We start from the raw sequence: 15497 nt of genomic DNA on the forward strand, positions 1-15497 counted from the left end.
GCTAAATTTGAATTGGTTCAGACGTGAGCCAAATAATTTCCTGATAATTTAGGAAATCACATGGCTTTATTTCTGAGACATTTCAATCGAAGTGAAAGATGTTTCCCCAGCTCATCTTCACCCTTTGGCCCCAATCCACTGTATCTCAACTAAGCTTAAATTCTGTTTAAAATAAAACTATGCATTGGATTTTTGCTATAAGTGTCTATGTTTAACTTAAATGCATGTTACAGTGTTTCCTTGCTTTCTTTTAAACCAATTGAACTCTTTCATTAAATCAGGGCTGTCAAATACAGAAAGAATTGCTACAATACTGACACTGGTTTTGTTCCCAGTATCTTTTGCTTATTCACTTATATAATGATGTGTCAAAACAATGCTTTCTCCTAATATTGCTCAATGTAAAGCATCAGCTGCAAAGGCTCAAGACAGAAATGAGAAGAGAGTTAGGCATTGTTACAAAAAATGAGAAGAGAGTTAGATATTGTTTTCTTTTATTCAACATCTATGATTGAGTAAGTGGATGCAATGATTTAGTTATTGATGATTGTGGCAAGGAAATGTCGCAATTCAGTTACCAGCAGAGGTAATTTTCTGTTATATGAAAGATGACAAAGAAATGAAACCCAACATACTTTTAAAAATCGTCCTGGAAATTAAGATTTCAAATTTCTGCTCTCAACAGTATAGATTTAAAAGTATCAGTGAAAGCAACATTTGATGTGAAACATAATGAAGTCTTCAAAGTGCAATTCAGATATGTTACTCTCACCAATACAATTTGCTCCATGCTGAAAACAGAAACAAAAGAGCCTTAATCTGATTTATAAAGTGGAAAACAACACTGAATGCACTTTTTGTCATTGGGGGAAAAAGGTCTCCAGCTGGTTCTCATCTGTATGCCATGACTCTTCATTTAGTATACACTATTAAACTCAAAAACTTTGCTTTCATCTTAACTGTTACAGTATGCCTGAGAAGAGATTCTATCTTGTAGCATCCTTGATAGGGTTTCAGAATTTGGCAAAACATCATGCCTCAAACTGGTCATGACCATATGGGTAGTAAACGTATCCAACATTTTTTCATTGGCGCCTACATCATTATGTCTTGTCACTAATGGTTTCTCGGGTTTTTCAGTAAATTGTTGCATACACTGTGGTGTGGAGCTGCTGAGATTAAACCCTGTGTTTATCTGTATATCGCCAAATCCTTTTATGGAACTTTTTGTTATTGCTGCTGCTAATGACCTAACATCTTAAAGAGAAAAAAGCAGGGGGGAAGGGAGGCGAAAGGGGGGGGGGAGAAACGGGTGGCTATCACACAAACAAGTTTAAAAGAAGAAAAACAGCGTTAAAAAACCAAATTGTTTGTGATGTCTACTTTAACCAAAAGAACCTATGGAAGCAAAGAATGCAGAACATTCAGAAAAAAAAAACACAAAATACCTGTTCTGTCTTCATTTTGAGACTCACACTTCCTGCGTAATTCTGGGATAGTCTTGAGGGAAGTTACTGAATACTGCAAATTAAAACAACATTGTTCAATTAGCTTGAAATCCACACACATTATGTGTAAGAAACATTATTTTTATGGCGGAACATGTTATCCAGTGCCTAGCTGGAGGCTCAGAACAGAGCAGAGCTTTGCAAAGTAACATCCATGTACTACAGCTCCAAGCTGAGCCAGCATGGACAGTAGCCGTGTTGACTTGAGGATTCTGGGGGTTGTAGTCCAAGCTCTGGAACACAAACGTTACATGTTATTGCCTCCAGCTACCAGCAAAATGGGAGATGGTGGGGAGATTTCAGGGGAAGACATTCATTCCATCAGTGGAGAACAGCAGAACAGACAATTAGAAACAACCCTACATTTTGTTTTTACACATGTGGAATCATTTAAGAGAAAGAAAACAGGTCTGTCATGAAACACAACCACACAAAGGCAACTGACAAGTAATCTGTACTAGTATCCCTGTGTAAATAATCTTGTAACAGCAAGTTTCAGAACCAAACAAGGCAAAGCAGGGACTCATGTGCCTTAGTCACCCACTATGAATATACAAGGCAAGGCAAGTGACACAGTTCTGTCTATGATGTATGAAGTATTTTGGTACAGTGGTTAAACTGCTGTACTGCAGCCAAAACTGTGCTCACAAACCAGGGTTCAGTTCTAGGTAGCTGGCTCAAGGTTAACTCAGCCTTCTATCCTTCTGAGGTCAGTAAAATGAGTACCCAGCTCACGGGGGGGGGGGGGGGGCAATGTGTAGCCTGCATAATTACATTGCAAACAGCCCAGAGAGTGCTTCTAGCACTACGGGGCGGTATATAAGCAGCGCGCTTTGCTTTTTTTGCTTCTAACTTACAAACAAGCTTCCAACTTTCAGTGCTTCACAAAATTACAAGCATTCAACAATGCACTGCATATTTGGCTGCAGCAACATTGTAAATGTAAAGAAAAGAACGGGATGCATTCTACAAATCCCAGGTCCCCTCTTCCCTGTGTTACAGATTCTGACTTTACAACAGAGAGAAAGAGAGAAACACACAAAATGTGGTGTGCTTTACTGGTAGCAAGACTCAATTTTCCATCTGTATATAAAAATATTCTTTGGAACATTCTCTTACACACATTATCTTATAGACATTATCCCATATAAACGCACATAAGAAAATAAGCCAAATTCTCAAGAAGTATTATTACAAGAAACATGTCTTACCACTTTGCTGCAAGGGGCACACCTGATATTGATCAGCAAGTTATTCCTTGGATTCACTTTTAAAGCAATGTCACATGGCTGGATAAGCAGCAATAATAATTTCTTCACAAGCTTGTGGAATGCCTCCATGCACTCCCATGATTTAGCATTGTAAACCGGATTTTCCCAGAAAGAAAATTCTGTCCATAATTTACAGAGGAATCTAATTTTCCCATTATCCTGTAGCTACAACAGAACAGTTGCTATGCCCAGTAGGTATTCAGCCTAGAACAGGAGGAGGAAAATATACAATTGGATGAATACCAGTACTGGAGGAAAACAGCTGATATGCCTCCAGCATATCAAAAAACTCCGCTAGTACTCACCAATAAGAGACTGTCAATGCAATCCTAACTCAAAAGATGTGATGGGTTTGTGTGTGTGTGTGTGTGATGGGTTTGGGTGTGTGTGTGTGTGTGTGTGTGTGTGTGTGTGTGTGTGAGAGAGAGAGAGAGAGAGAGAGAGAGAGAGAAATAAACAGACATATAAATCCCCTTCTACAGGCAGGATCATTTTCTTCTCTCTCAGGCATCTGCCAGCAGAATTCCTCTTCTTGCTAAGATCCAGTAGACTGGCCAAAAAAGGGACAGAGAAGGGATGGGTAACAGAGGAGCCACACTGCATTAGATCCAGCCCATGCTGGCATAAATTAGATAAGAAAAAAAGGTACTTTAAGATGCTTAATTTCCAACTTCTTTAGGTACCAACCCAACGTCAGACAGCTTAGTGTTCACTCAGCTGGTCCTCCATGAAAATGACCTGATTACAGTTTGTGCCACAAAAGAATTCCTACATTCAGAGGGAACTAATGTAATATCTGAATATGTAGCCACAGCACACCAACCTGCAGCACAACAAACATAAGATGTCAGTGTTTCCCATTCTTTTTAGCTCCCATGGCTCAGCCAGCAATTATATTCCTATTGCCAGTGCCCAGGCAGGCAAGAATATAAATATCCCTTTATAGTCATCACAACCATTGTTTTACAGATTATTGTAACATGCTCTACATGGGGCTGTCTCTCAAAAGTGTTTGGAAGCTTCAGAACGCAGCAGCCAGATTGGCAACAGGGGCTATTCACAGGGATCACATAATTCTCTACTTAGAGCTGAAGCATTTCTGGGCACAATTCAAAGTGCTGGTTTTAACCAATAAAGTGCTAAATGGCTTGGGTCCAAGTTATCCCAGTCTCCCTTTATGACCCTGCCTGAGTGTTAAGGTCATCAGGAGAGGCCTTTCCCTTGGTTCCACCACCTTCATTGGTGCACCTGATGGGGACACAGCAGAGGGCCTTCTCTGTTGCTGCTCCCTGACTCTGGAATTCTCTCCCACAGGAGGCTGGTTTGGCCCCATCTTTGCTATCCTTCCACAAGCAGGCAAAGACCTTTGTCTTCAGACAAGCTTTTCCTGAGTGACTGGCTGCCTGAGTGGAGATTTTAAATGGATTGTTGTTTCTTAATGCTTTGAATGTGTTTTTTGGTGTTGGTTGTATTTACCATTTTTAGTGTGGAATTTGTTTGATTCTTTTTAGTATGTGTATACTTAAATATTGTCTTCCAATGATGTAAGCTGTCTCGAGTTCTTTTTATGAAGAAAGGCAGGTAAACATATTTTAAATAAATGAATTATCATCACAACATGAAAGAGGAAGGAGAAGATACTCAACAGAGTACTGACAGAGCTCCTGATCCAGGATGCTTGTAGAGAAGCCCACACAAGTCCCATTCAGGTGCTCTCCCCATTAGCCTGCCCCCCTCCATTGTCACTTGTAACATGTAAAAGCAGCCATCTGAAGAGGAGAGGCTGCTGTCTGTATATGGGCATGGTCTTCATGGGAGCCAAAACTCCCCCAAAATGGGATTCTGATTCACGCGGAGGGCCTAGGTGGATACAGCCTCCTCCTCCTCTTCAAACTTCTGCTTTGTGATGAGAGAGATGACAGAGAAGTGGGGCCAGCAATTCTCCCTTTTCTTGTTTGCTTGTTTGTTTTATAGGCCACCTTTCTCCTGATAAGGGAAGCCCAAGCGGCTCACAATATTAACAGAATAGAATTAAAAACATAATAGGTTGAACATTAAAAAACAATTAAATTACATGCAAATTAAAATACAATTGAATAATTAGATGCAGGTAAATATTAAAAACTATATTAACTTTAAAAATATGTGAAGAATGCATGCTTTAAGATCTCAACAGGGCCTCAGTCCTCGTTTTAAAAGGGCTGAAAATTCACACGAGAAGAAGACTTTTACTAAGTCATAAAAGCTAAAAAGGCAACTACAGAGCTGGTGTAGCATCTCCAGCCTCTTGTGGTGCTCTTGTAAGATAGGGGGCTGATGCAAGAGATGCATATTCACAGGACCAAATTTTAAAATATATTTCACTTTGCTTTAAAAATATGCGGAAATTGTTTGAAACTGTGTTGAGGACACCCAGCATGATTCCTCCTGAAAGGGGTTAACAAATCACAGACCAGCTTTGTGTGTGCGCGCATGTACACACATTTGCTCTATAATAAATTGGTTCACTGTTGCTTAGAGGCAGAATGAGTAAAAAATTAAGTCCCTGTAGAACATACTGCCATACATCATTTTTATGGGGACTGCCATTTATTTGTCCACAATGCCTCTGAAATGTTCCCATGAAATGTCATCTCCAACACAATGAGAAGGCATGTGACTGCCTGCTGAGATGCTGATTGGGAACCCTTTTGTCATAAGCAGCAGTTGATCAAATTGCTACCCAAAAATGTACCCGTACAAACCATTCTACGACTTGTTAAGGAAACCCCTCTCCAAGAGGCAAACATTTTAAGACTATTTCCTGGTCTCAGAAAGCTTGTTTAATAACGGTACTTTTGTCTCACAATCTGACAATGGGCCTATGAGGTAAGAATTTAAGTTAAGCTTTAAATAAAACATATAAGGAGACATTTATCTTCTGTTGCACTCCAAGCCTGGATACCTACAGAAGCAAGGAGCATGGGGGCTGCAGAAGAAGCCTGAGCCAGGCAGAAGAGTCAGTATTTTACATGCAGGGGTTCTAGGTCTGAGTGTACACATTAGGAAAGGTAGAGAGACACCACTTACATTTGGTCTGAGCAAACGAGGAGAGGTATTAAATGCCCTCCTGCATCTACCCTGTTATTTTGCCTGATTAGATGGCTCTGCTAAGTAACATTAAAGCCAGATCCATTGTGTGCCCCTGTCACATACAGCACTGATGGTACCTGTCTGTCATGGGTTTGGAGGGAAAGTTCCATCCTATGGGGAGTGGAAGGCGGGACATCAGGGGGGAGGAGCTGTACTGTATATATTTTGGGGGAAGTCCTTCGTAAGGGAGCTGACGTGGAGAAGTGGAGTTGGAGTCTGTGGGTCAGACTGGGTACAACTGTTCGTCAGATAGTACATACCTGATAGGTTCAGGTTTCTATCTAGGTAGCCAGAACGGATAGGTTCAGGGTCTGTGCGTTACCTTAAAGTGTTCCGTGGGAACCAATCTGTTGTATGTGTATGATTGGGACTATACCAAGTTCCAGTATCCTATTTACCTGATCCTTTTATTTACCCTGTTTGTTTTTTCAATAAACCTTGTTCTCTTGTTTATTAAAATCCATTCCTGGTCTGGGTGACTTGGTAGAGCGAATGGTTGGTGGCAGCATAACTACAGGGTGGGATACTCCAGTAGGTCTGGGGTTGCTACATTTATTGGTGTCCAGCGGGTGGGATACGACTGGTCCAGTTGCCCAGTGGTCCAGCAAAGCCTTGGCTAGTGTGCCCAGAGCAAGGGGGGTCTAGTCAGGGAAAATCTGAGGGCGCGTAGGTAATCTTCTAGGCTTACCTCACGGGGAGGTAGGCTAGTGGAAGAACGTGCAAACTCAGATTGGGGGACTAGATTAGGGAGCTCTGAGGCAAGCCGTTTTGGCGGGAAAGGGCTGAGGCAAAGCTGCGTGAAGTAACAGTGATCTAGCCTGTCTGCTGAGAGGCCTAGCAGAGGGGGTGGATTCTGCCTGGCAACAGTTGCAAGTTGGTGCTGGAGGGACAGCAGCAGTCTATAGAAGGCTGTTTCTGAGGCAAAAGGAAAAAAGTCGTCGTTTTATTTTGAGGCGTGACTTTTGAAGGCAGCCTGTTCTGGGGGGGAGTATGCCCTTGACTCGAAGCCAAATGGCAGAAATGGGGAAAGTGAGAGAACCACAGGGAGACCAAGGTTCTGAGGAGGAATTTGGCTCAGTGCAGGATGAGAGCACGGAAGAACTGACCTCAGAACTCAGAAAAATGCTCCTAGCCCAACAGCATGAACTGAGGGTGAGGGAAATGGAGGAAAGGGAAAGGGAGAAACAAAGACAATTTGAAATGGAAAGGGAAGAGAAACAGAGACAGGTGGAGTTAGAAAGAATGGCGTTTGAGCTGAAGAAGCTGGAAATAATGAGTAGAAATAGGAATAAAAATAATAATGAGGGGAACCCAGGGAATGGGGAAGGCAGCCTGTCTAAAACTGACTTGAAGAAATTCCCTGTGTACAACAAGGGAGATTGCCCTGAGGTGTTCTTTTCCCTCGTGGAAAGAGCGTTTGTGGACTTCTCAGTAAGGGAAACTGAGAAGATGACCATTATGTGATCTTTAATCAGTGGCAGCCTGGCAGAAGTCTATGCAGAGATGCCAGTGGAACTGCTGAAAGACTTCGCTGAGTTTAAAAAACTGGTGTTTGCCCGGCATGGGATAAATGCTGAACAGCTGAGGCAAAAATTCAGGTCACTCACAAAAAAACCAGAGCAGACTTTTACCCAAGTGGGGGCCCAACTGGTGAGGTTGCTAGAGAAATGGCTGTCTCAGGAGGGGACAGAGACCTTCCAGCAGCTCAAAGACCTGATAGCGCTGGAGCAATTTTATTCAGTCCTGCATGGGGAACTAAAGTTCCATGTGAGAGAGAGGAAACAGAAAACTGTGACAGAAGCGGCGGAGATCGCAGATTTTATTTCCCAAATAAGGAAGCCCTTAGGTGCTGAGGGGAAAACTGTGGGTAAGCCCAAAGAAACCTACAGCAGGTACTCTCAGGGACCAGGGAAAAACCAGCAAGGGGGAGGGGCCCATGTTGAAGGGAAACCCTCTGACATGAAACCACCAAGACCTCAGATTTTGGAGGGAAAACCAAAAACAGATGAGAAAGACTCCAAGTACAGCAGAAAATGTTATTTCTGTCAAGGAAAGGGCCATCTAATCTCAGAGTGTGAGAAATTAAAGCAGCTAAAGGGAAATTTGCCTCACGATTTGAGTGGAACCAAGCCAAAAGCTGTGTTCTGTGTCCAGACAGAGCAAAGCTCCTTGCCACTGAGGGAGCCTGTTGCCATGGCGACTCACTCTGGACCAGTTACATCTGCTGATCAGGCTGGGGAAAATGGTCCTCTTGTGGAGGTCAAGCGCTGCTTACTAGTTAGGACAGATTCGCAATTGTTTGAGACCGCTGGGGTGGACGTAGGAATACTTGACCATCAGTATAGGGGGCTAAGGGATACTTGTTCCCAGGTGACCCTGTGCCATCCAGACATTATTCCTAGGAAGCATATAATCCCAAATGAGAGCCTGAAGGTGGCAGGGATTGAGGGGCAGGTGATCTCACTGCCAGTAGCTGAGGTACCTGTGAGCTTTCAAGGCTGGAGGGGAGTTTGGCGTCTAGCGATTTCATCGACTCTGCCAGCAGCCGTGCTCGTGGGAAATGACCTGGCTGAACATGTGAAACGGGTGCTAGTGATTACACGCTCACAAGCTACCACGGGGACAGTTCAGGGGGGTACTGAAGAGCCCGAGGCTGAAGCAGATGAGGGTAGTCCCGAAGCTGTGGCAGAAACCTTAACCACAGACAGCAAATTTGGCCAAGAGCAAAAGGCAGATGCCACTCTCCGAAAGTGTTTTGAAAAGGTGACAGACACCCAGCTAACACCTGAAACCCCAGCGAGATTTCACGAGAAAAAGGGAATTTTATATAGAGAGACCCTGATGAATGTCTCAAAAGGGGGAGATGGGATCAGAAGTCAGCTAGTGGTACCTGAAAAGTATCGCCCCATGATCTTACAAAGGGGGCACTCTGACATGTTTGCTGCGCACTTGGGGGTGAACAAAACACAGCAGAGAATCACACAAAATTTTTACTGGCCTGAAATAGGGAAGCAGATCAAGGAGTTCTGTAAACAATGTGATGTGTGTCAGAGGCAGGGGAATAACCGTGACAGGACCAAAGCGAAGTTGTGCCCTTTGCCTGTGATTGACACCCCGTTCAAATGTATAGGAGTGGATATTGTGGGACCTTTGCCCAAGGCCACAAAGAGGGGGAACCGGTTCATTCTCACCATTGTGGACCATGCCACGAGGTACCCCGAAGCCATTCCCTTGACTAACATCGAAACTAACACAGTGGCAGATGCCTTGGTGGGGTATATGTCCAGGATGGGATTTGCCTCAGAAATAATCACAGATTTGGGCACATCGTTTACATCAAAGCTCATGAAACGGTTATGGCAAATCTGTGGAATTAAACACAAGGAAACCACTGCCTATCACCCCGAAAGTAATGGGTTAACGGAGAAGTTCAATGGGACTCTGATGCGCATGATTAGGGCTTACTTGGCAGAGAATCCAAACAATTGGGACCAGAAGCTGCAATCCCTTTTGTTTGCTTACCGATCAGTGCCCCAAGCCAGTACCGGGTTCAGTCCGTTTGAACTTTTGTTTGGGAGAAAAGTAAAAGGTCCACTTGATTTAATCAAACAGAATTGGGAGCAGATCACCCAGGGTGACCCACAAGATGTTGTGACGTATATAGACACTTTAATGAATGACCTGAAGAGAAACCTAGAGCTAGCAGCAGAAAACCTGCAAGCTCAGAAGTTCAGACAGAAAACCTGGTATGACCAGAAAGCCAGGGAGAGGCACTTTAACCCAGGGGAGGAAGTGCTTTGGCTTAGGCCCTGCAAAGAGAACAAACTGCATCTCAAATGGGCAGGACCATACAGGGTCATTTCCAAGATGTCGGACCTGAACTACCTTATAGAACAGGAGGAACACCAAGCATGGAGGGTGGTACATGTGAATGCCCTGAAACCCTACTACAGAGGGGAACAGAGGGTTTTATTTGCCATAAAAGCAGCTGAGAGTGAGGAAGCTGAATTGCCCTTCTGGGAGGGTAGAGGGAAAGTGAAATACAACCCAGATGAGGTGAAGATCAGTCCTGCACTCACCCAAGACCAGCAGCAAGAACTAAAAGTGCTGCTCACTAAATATCATAAGGTTTTTTCAAATAAGCCGGGGATAGTGAAGGGAGTGATGCATCGGATCCACACAGGGGATGCACCCCCGCAAGCAGTATCCCCGTACCGAGTGACGGGACCCTATAGGGACAAGGTGCGGAAGGAGCTGGACGAGATGCTTAGGGAGAACATAATCGTCCCCTCTTCTAGTCCTTGGTCCTCTCCGATAGTCCTGGTGGACAAGCCTGATGGGAGCATTAGATTTTGTGTAGATTACCGGAAATTAAACCGCGTAACCACTCCTGATGCCTACCCAATGCCCAGGCTAGACAACCTGATTGAAACCATAGGGGGTTGTCGGTTCATTTCATCGTTGGACCTAGTAAAGGGTTACTGGCAATTAAGGATTGATCCCAGGGATCAGGAAAAGACCGCATTTTGCAGCCCTTTCGGTCTATATGAGTTTAGAGTCCTTAGTTTTGGTCTCAGAAATGCACCAGCCACATTCCAAAGGCTGATGGACCAGACCTTAGCAGGGCTCAGTGACTTTACTGTGGCCTACATTGACGATATAGGGATCTTCAGCAATACCTGGGAAGATCACCTGAAACACCTGGAGATAGTGCTGCAGAGGTTAAGTGCAGCAGGGCTAACAGTAAAGGCAAGCAAGTGTCAGCTGGGTAGCCCAGAAATAAAATACTTGGGTCACATAGTAGGGGGAGGAGTGATCAAACCCCTAGAGGCCAAGATAGAAGCCGTTCGTGATTGGCCCAGACCCAACACCAAGAAAAAAGTCAAATCATTTCTTGGGTTGGTGGGCTACTACAGAAAGTTCATCCCGAGGTTTAGCGAGATGGCGACTCCGCTGACCGATCTGACGCGGAAGAAGACTGATGACCGCATCCCGTGGACCAGCGACTGTGAGGAGGCGTTCCAGAGGTTGAAGGAGGCGCTCATCCATTATCCAGTGCTGCGTGCTCTGACCGGGAGTTCATCATCTACACCGATGCGTCTAACAGCGGAGTAGGAGCAGTTCTTTGCCAGGAGGATGAAAATGGTGACCAGCATCCAGTGTCCTACCTGAGTAGGAAACTCCGGAAAGGTGAGAGACATTTGGCAACCATGGAAAAGGAGTGCCTGGCCATAGTATACGCGATTCAGAAGGCCAAACCTTACATCTAGGGAAGACATTTTGTTCTGTGCACTGACCACTCACCACTGCAGTGGTTAAAGACAATGAAAACACATAATAGTAAACTTATGAGGTGGGCTTTAAACCTGCAAGATTTTGACTTTGAAGTGAAGGTGGTCAGAGGGACAATGAACTGTGTTGCTGACGCCTTGTCAAGAAGACCCGACGAGTGAAGACGGCGAAGAAACCATGGACTGTGTATATTGGTGACCAAAAGTTAAATGTACCTGTTTATTGAACAGGCTTGGTTTGTATTAATAAAGGTAACTTAATGTATTGCAAATATTAATGTATAAATGCATAAGTGATATGTTTGACCTAGAGTGAGTAAGTATGGGTTATGGGATTGTACAGTGGTGCCTCACATAACGATGTTAATTGGTTCCAAAAAAAAAATCGTTATGTGAAAACATCGTTATGTGAAGCACCATTTCCCATAGGAATGCATTGGAAACCGGTTAATCCGTTCCAATAGGAATGGATTATCCGGTTTTCTCCCTCCCTCCGCGGCTTGGATCTGACCCAGGGCGGCTAACTCAGCCATGGCTTGACTCCCTAGAGTCCGGCCATGGCTGGGGTAACCACCGCGGCTCGGATCCAAGCCGCGGGGGGAGGGTGGTGGGATTGGAATGCCTTTCAGGCATCCTGGGCTTGGATCCCACCTGCTGCCGGTTACCCAAGGGTAACCGGCGGCGGGTGGGATGAACGGCTGGGGTAGGCTACCGGCATCGGGGACAGGGTGGGGGGGATCGGGAAGGCTTGAAGCCTACCCGCGCCGCTTACCCAGGCCGTTCTCGGACTTCCAGAAGTCCGAAAACGGCCTGGGTAAGCGGCGCGGGTAGGCTTCAAGCCTTCCCGATCCCCCCCACCCTGTCCCCGATGCTTGAAACCTCCCCGCGCCACTTTCCCCAGCCGTTCTCGGACTTCCAGGTGTCCGAGAACAGCCGGGGTAGGCGGAGCGGGGAGGCTTTAAGCCGTGGGGAGAGGATCAGAGGCATGGATGGGCTCTTCGGCAGCCACCGAGGCTTGGATCCGAGCCTCGGCAGTTGCCGAAGAGCCCGGCCATGCCTTCCACCCCCTCCCCGCAGCTTGGATCCAAGCCGTGGGGAGAGGATCGGAGGCATAGCTGGACTTCAGCCGGCTAAGAGGCCGGCTATCAGGCAGGAGGAGGTGGGAAGATTCCCCCACCACCTCCTGCCCGATCGCCAGCCTCTTAGCCGGCTGAAAACCCGGCGTTCGCTCAGGAGGGGTTGGGGGAAACTTCCCACCTCCTCCTGCCCGATCGCTGGCCTCTTAGCCGGCTGAAGTCCGGCTATGCTTCCGACCCTCCCCCCATGGCTGGGATCCGAGCTATGGGGAGAGGATCGGAGGCATAGATGGGCTCTTCGGCAGCCGCCGAGGCTTGGATCCAAGCCTCGGCAGTTGCTGAAGAGCCCGGCCATGCCTTCCACCCCCTCCCCGCGGCTTGGATCCAAGCTGTGGGGAGAGGATCGGAGGCATGGATGGGCTCTTCGGCAGCCGCCGAGGCTTGGATCCAAGCCTCGGCAGTTGCTGAAGAGCCCGGCCATGCCTTCCACCCCCTCCCCAGGGCTGGGATCCAAGCTGTGGGGAGAGGATCGGAGGCATGGATGGGCTCTTCGGCAGCCGCCGAGGCTTGGATCCAAGCCTCGGCAGTTGCTGAAGAGCCCGGCCATGCCTTCCACCCCCTCCCCGGGGCTGGGATCCAAGCTGTGGGGAGAGGATCGGAGGCATGGATGGGCTCTTCGGCAGCCGCCGAGGCTTGGATCCAAGCCTCGGCAGTTGCTGAAGAGCCCGGCCATGCCTTCCACCCCCTCCCCGGGGCTGGGATCCAAGCTGTGGGGAGAGGATCGGAGGCATGGATGGGCTCTTCGGCAGCCGCCGAGGCTTGGATCCAAGCCTCGGCAGTTGCTGAAGAGCCCGGCCATGCCTTCCACCCCCTCCCCGCGGCTTGGATCCAAGCTGTGGGGAGAGGATCGGAGGCATGGATGGGCTCTTCGGCAGCCGCCGAGGCTTGGATCCAAGCCTCGGCAGTTGCTGAAGAGCCCGGCCATGCCTTCCACCCCCTCCCCGGGGCTGGGATCCAAGCTGTGGGGAGAGGATCGGAGGCATGGATGGGCTCTTCGGCAGCCGCCGAGGCTTGGATCCAAGCCTCGGCAGTTGCTGAAGAGCCCGGCCATGCCTTCCACCCCCTCCCCGGGGCTGGGATCCAAGCTGTGGGGAGAGGATCGGAGGCATGGATGGGCTCTTCGGCAGCCGCCGAGGCTTGGATCCAAGCCTCGGCAGTTGCTGAAGAGCCCGACCATGCCTTCCACCCCCTCCCCGCGGCTTGGATCCAAGCTGTGGGGAGAGGATCGGAGGCATAGATGGGCTCTTCGACAGCCGCCGAGGCTTGGATCCAAGCCTCGGCAGTTGCTGAAGAGCCCGACCATGCCTTCCACCCCCTCCCCGCGGCTTGGATCCAAGCTGTGGGGAGAGGATCGGAGGCATAGATGGGCTCTTCGACAGCCGCCGAGGCTTGGATCCAAGCCTCGGCAGTTGCTGAAGAGCCCGGCCATGCCTTCCACCCCCTCCCCGCGGCTTGGATCCAAGCTGTGGGGAGAGGATCGGAGGCATAGATGGGCTCTTCGACAGCCGCCGAGGCTTGGATCCAAGCCTCGGCAGTTGCTGAAGAGCCCGGCCATGCCTTCCACCCCCTCCCCGCGGCTTGGATCCCAGCCGCAGCCGACTACCCCAGGCATGGTCGGACTCCTGACAGTCCGACCATGGCCGGGGAAGCCGACCGCGGGGAAGGGGAATCCCGGTGGTGGCCTCTGAAGGACCCTTCAGAAGGGTCCTTCCGAGGCCACCGCAGGCATTTTCCCCCAGCTGAGCTGCGGGAGCGCTCCTTGGGAGGCTCCCGCCGCTCAGCTGGGGGAAAATGGTGCCTATGGGGAAAACATCGCAAAGCGATTTTTCCCCATAGGCAACATCGCTATGCGATCGCTTTTCCGATCGCAAAATCCGCATCGGTATGCGGATTTGTCGTTAAACGGGGCACTCGTTATACGAGGCACCACTGTATTAGAATGTATAACTGTTTATGTGTTTTGGAGAAAAGCACTTTAGCTTTTCCCCCGCAAAACAACTTATAAAGGGGGGAGGTGTCACATACAGCACTGATGGTACCTGTCTGTCATGGGTTTGGAGGGAAAGTTCCATCCTATGGGGAGTGGAAGGCGGGACATCAGGGGGGAGGAGCTGTACTGTATATATTTTGGGGGAAGTCCTTCGTAAGGGAGCTGACGTGGAGAAGTGGAGTTGGAGTCTGTGGGTCAGACTGGGTACAACTGTTCGTCAGATAGTACATACCTGATAGGTTCAGGTTTCTATCTAGGTAGCCAGAACGGATAGGTTCAGGGTCTGTGCATTACCTTAAAGTGTTCCGTGGGAACCAATCTGTTGTATGTGTATGATTGGGACTATACCAAGTTCCAGTATCCTATTTACCTGATCCTTTTATTTACCCTGTTTGTTTTTTCAATAAACCTTGTTCTCTTGTTTATTAAAATCCATTCCTGGTCTGGGTGACTTGGTAGAGCGAATGGTTGGTGGCAGCATAACTACAGGGTGGGATACTCCAGTAGGTCTGGGGTTGCTACAGCCCCCAATTCACCCCACTTTTCCTCAACTCCCAAACGGACTGCCTCATATTGTGGGAGTTATCGCAGCATCACATACTGCCTTTAGTAGGTTTGGTTGGAAGGGACCTTTCCGGGCTGGGGTGACTGTTAACCAATAGTTCCCTCCTGCCTCTAAAATCAAAGAAAGCCACACCTCTCTGTTCTGTCTCTTTCCCCCTCTCTTTTAGTCTTTTAGAAGGAGTCAGTAAGTGTTGAGGCCTGTTGCTGAAAATTAGTCATGTTTGCTCAGTTCGCTGCAGATCTGTTCAACTGTAAGTAAATGAAACATTTTATTCTTTCAGCTATTAATGTCACAAAGTTATTGAGGCTATAAGTGTCAGTTGATGAGAAGAAGGGGTGGACTAAACTGGGGAACATGAAGTTATTCTGCTGTGTGAACTCCTGCACTTCTGCTGCACAGCTAGAGAAATTCAACTAGAAATTCAAAACTCAGCAAAACATATAGGTTGGCTGCAGCATCCAACCCATTTGTGTCTCCTGAAAGGTCTGCTCTCCCACTGTTCATAGTAACTCTGTGAGTAGAAAAAGAGGGCCACTGCTCCTGATCCATCAAAGTGCTATTCCCCCCATGCTAAATCCCTGTCCTGAAACAACACGTAATACTA

The 15497-nt window shown here is 47.6% G+C and overlaps 1 protein-coding gene across 16 annotated transcripts in view; it reads right to left on the reverse strand.

Moving 5' to 3' along the window:
- The window catches only part of SNCAIP (synuclein alpha interacting protein), a 150393-nt gene that overhangs the window by 60280 nt on the left and 74616 nt on the right, over positions 1 to 15497 (reverse strand). For 5 of the 16 annotated variants that reach the window (XM_078386228.1, XM_078386229.1, XM_020803621.3 and 2 more), the window contains one exon: positions 1449 to 1521. In XM_078386228.1, coding sequence (XP_078242354.1) covers positions 1449 to 1521 — 73 coding nt within the window. Of the gene's footprint in view, positions 1 to 1448; positions 1522 to 2719; positions 3332 to 15497 lie in introns of those variants that run through there. The other 11 variants (XM_078386232.1, XM_078386231.1, XM_078386230.1 and 8 more) reach the window with 5 other exon arrangements.

The sequence above is a fragment of the Pogona vitticeps genome, chromosome 2 (assembly GCF_051106095.1).
Source record: "Pogona vitticeps strain Pit_001003342236 chromosome 2, PviZW2.1, whole genome shotgun sequence".
In the NCBI taxonomy this organism is placed as follows: Eukaryota; Metazoa; Chordata; class Lepidosauria; order Squamata; family Agamidae; genus Pogona; species Pogona vitticeps.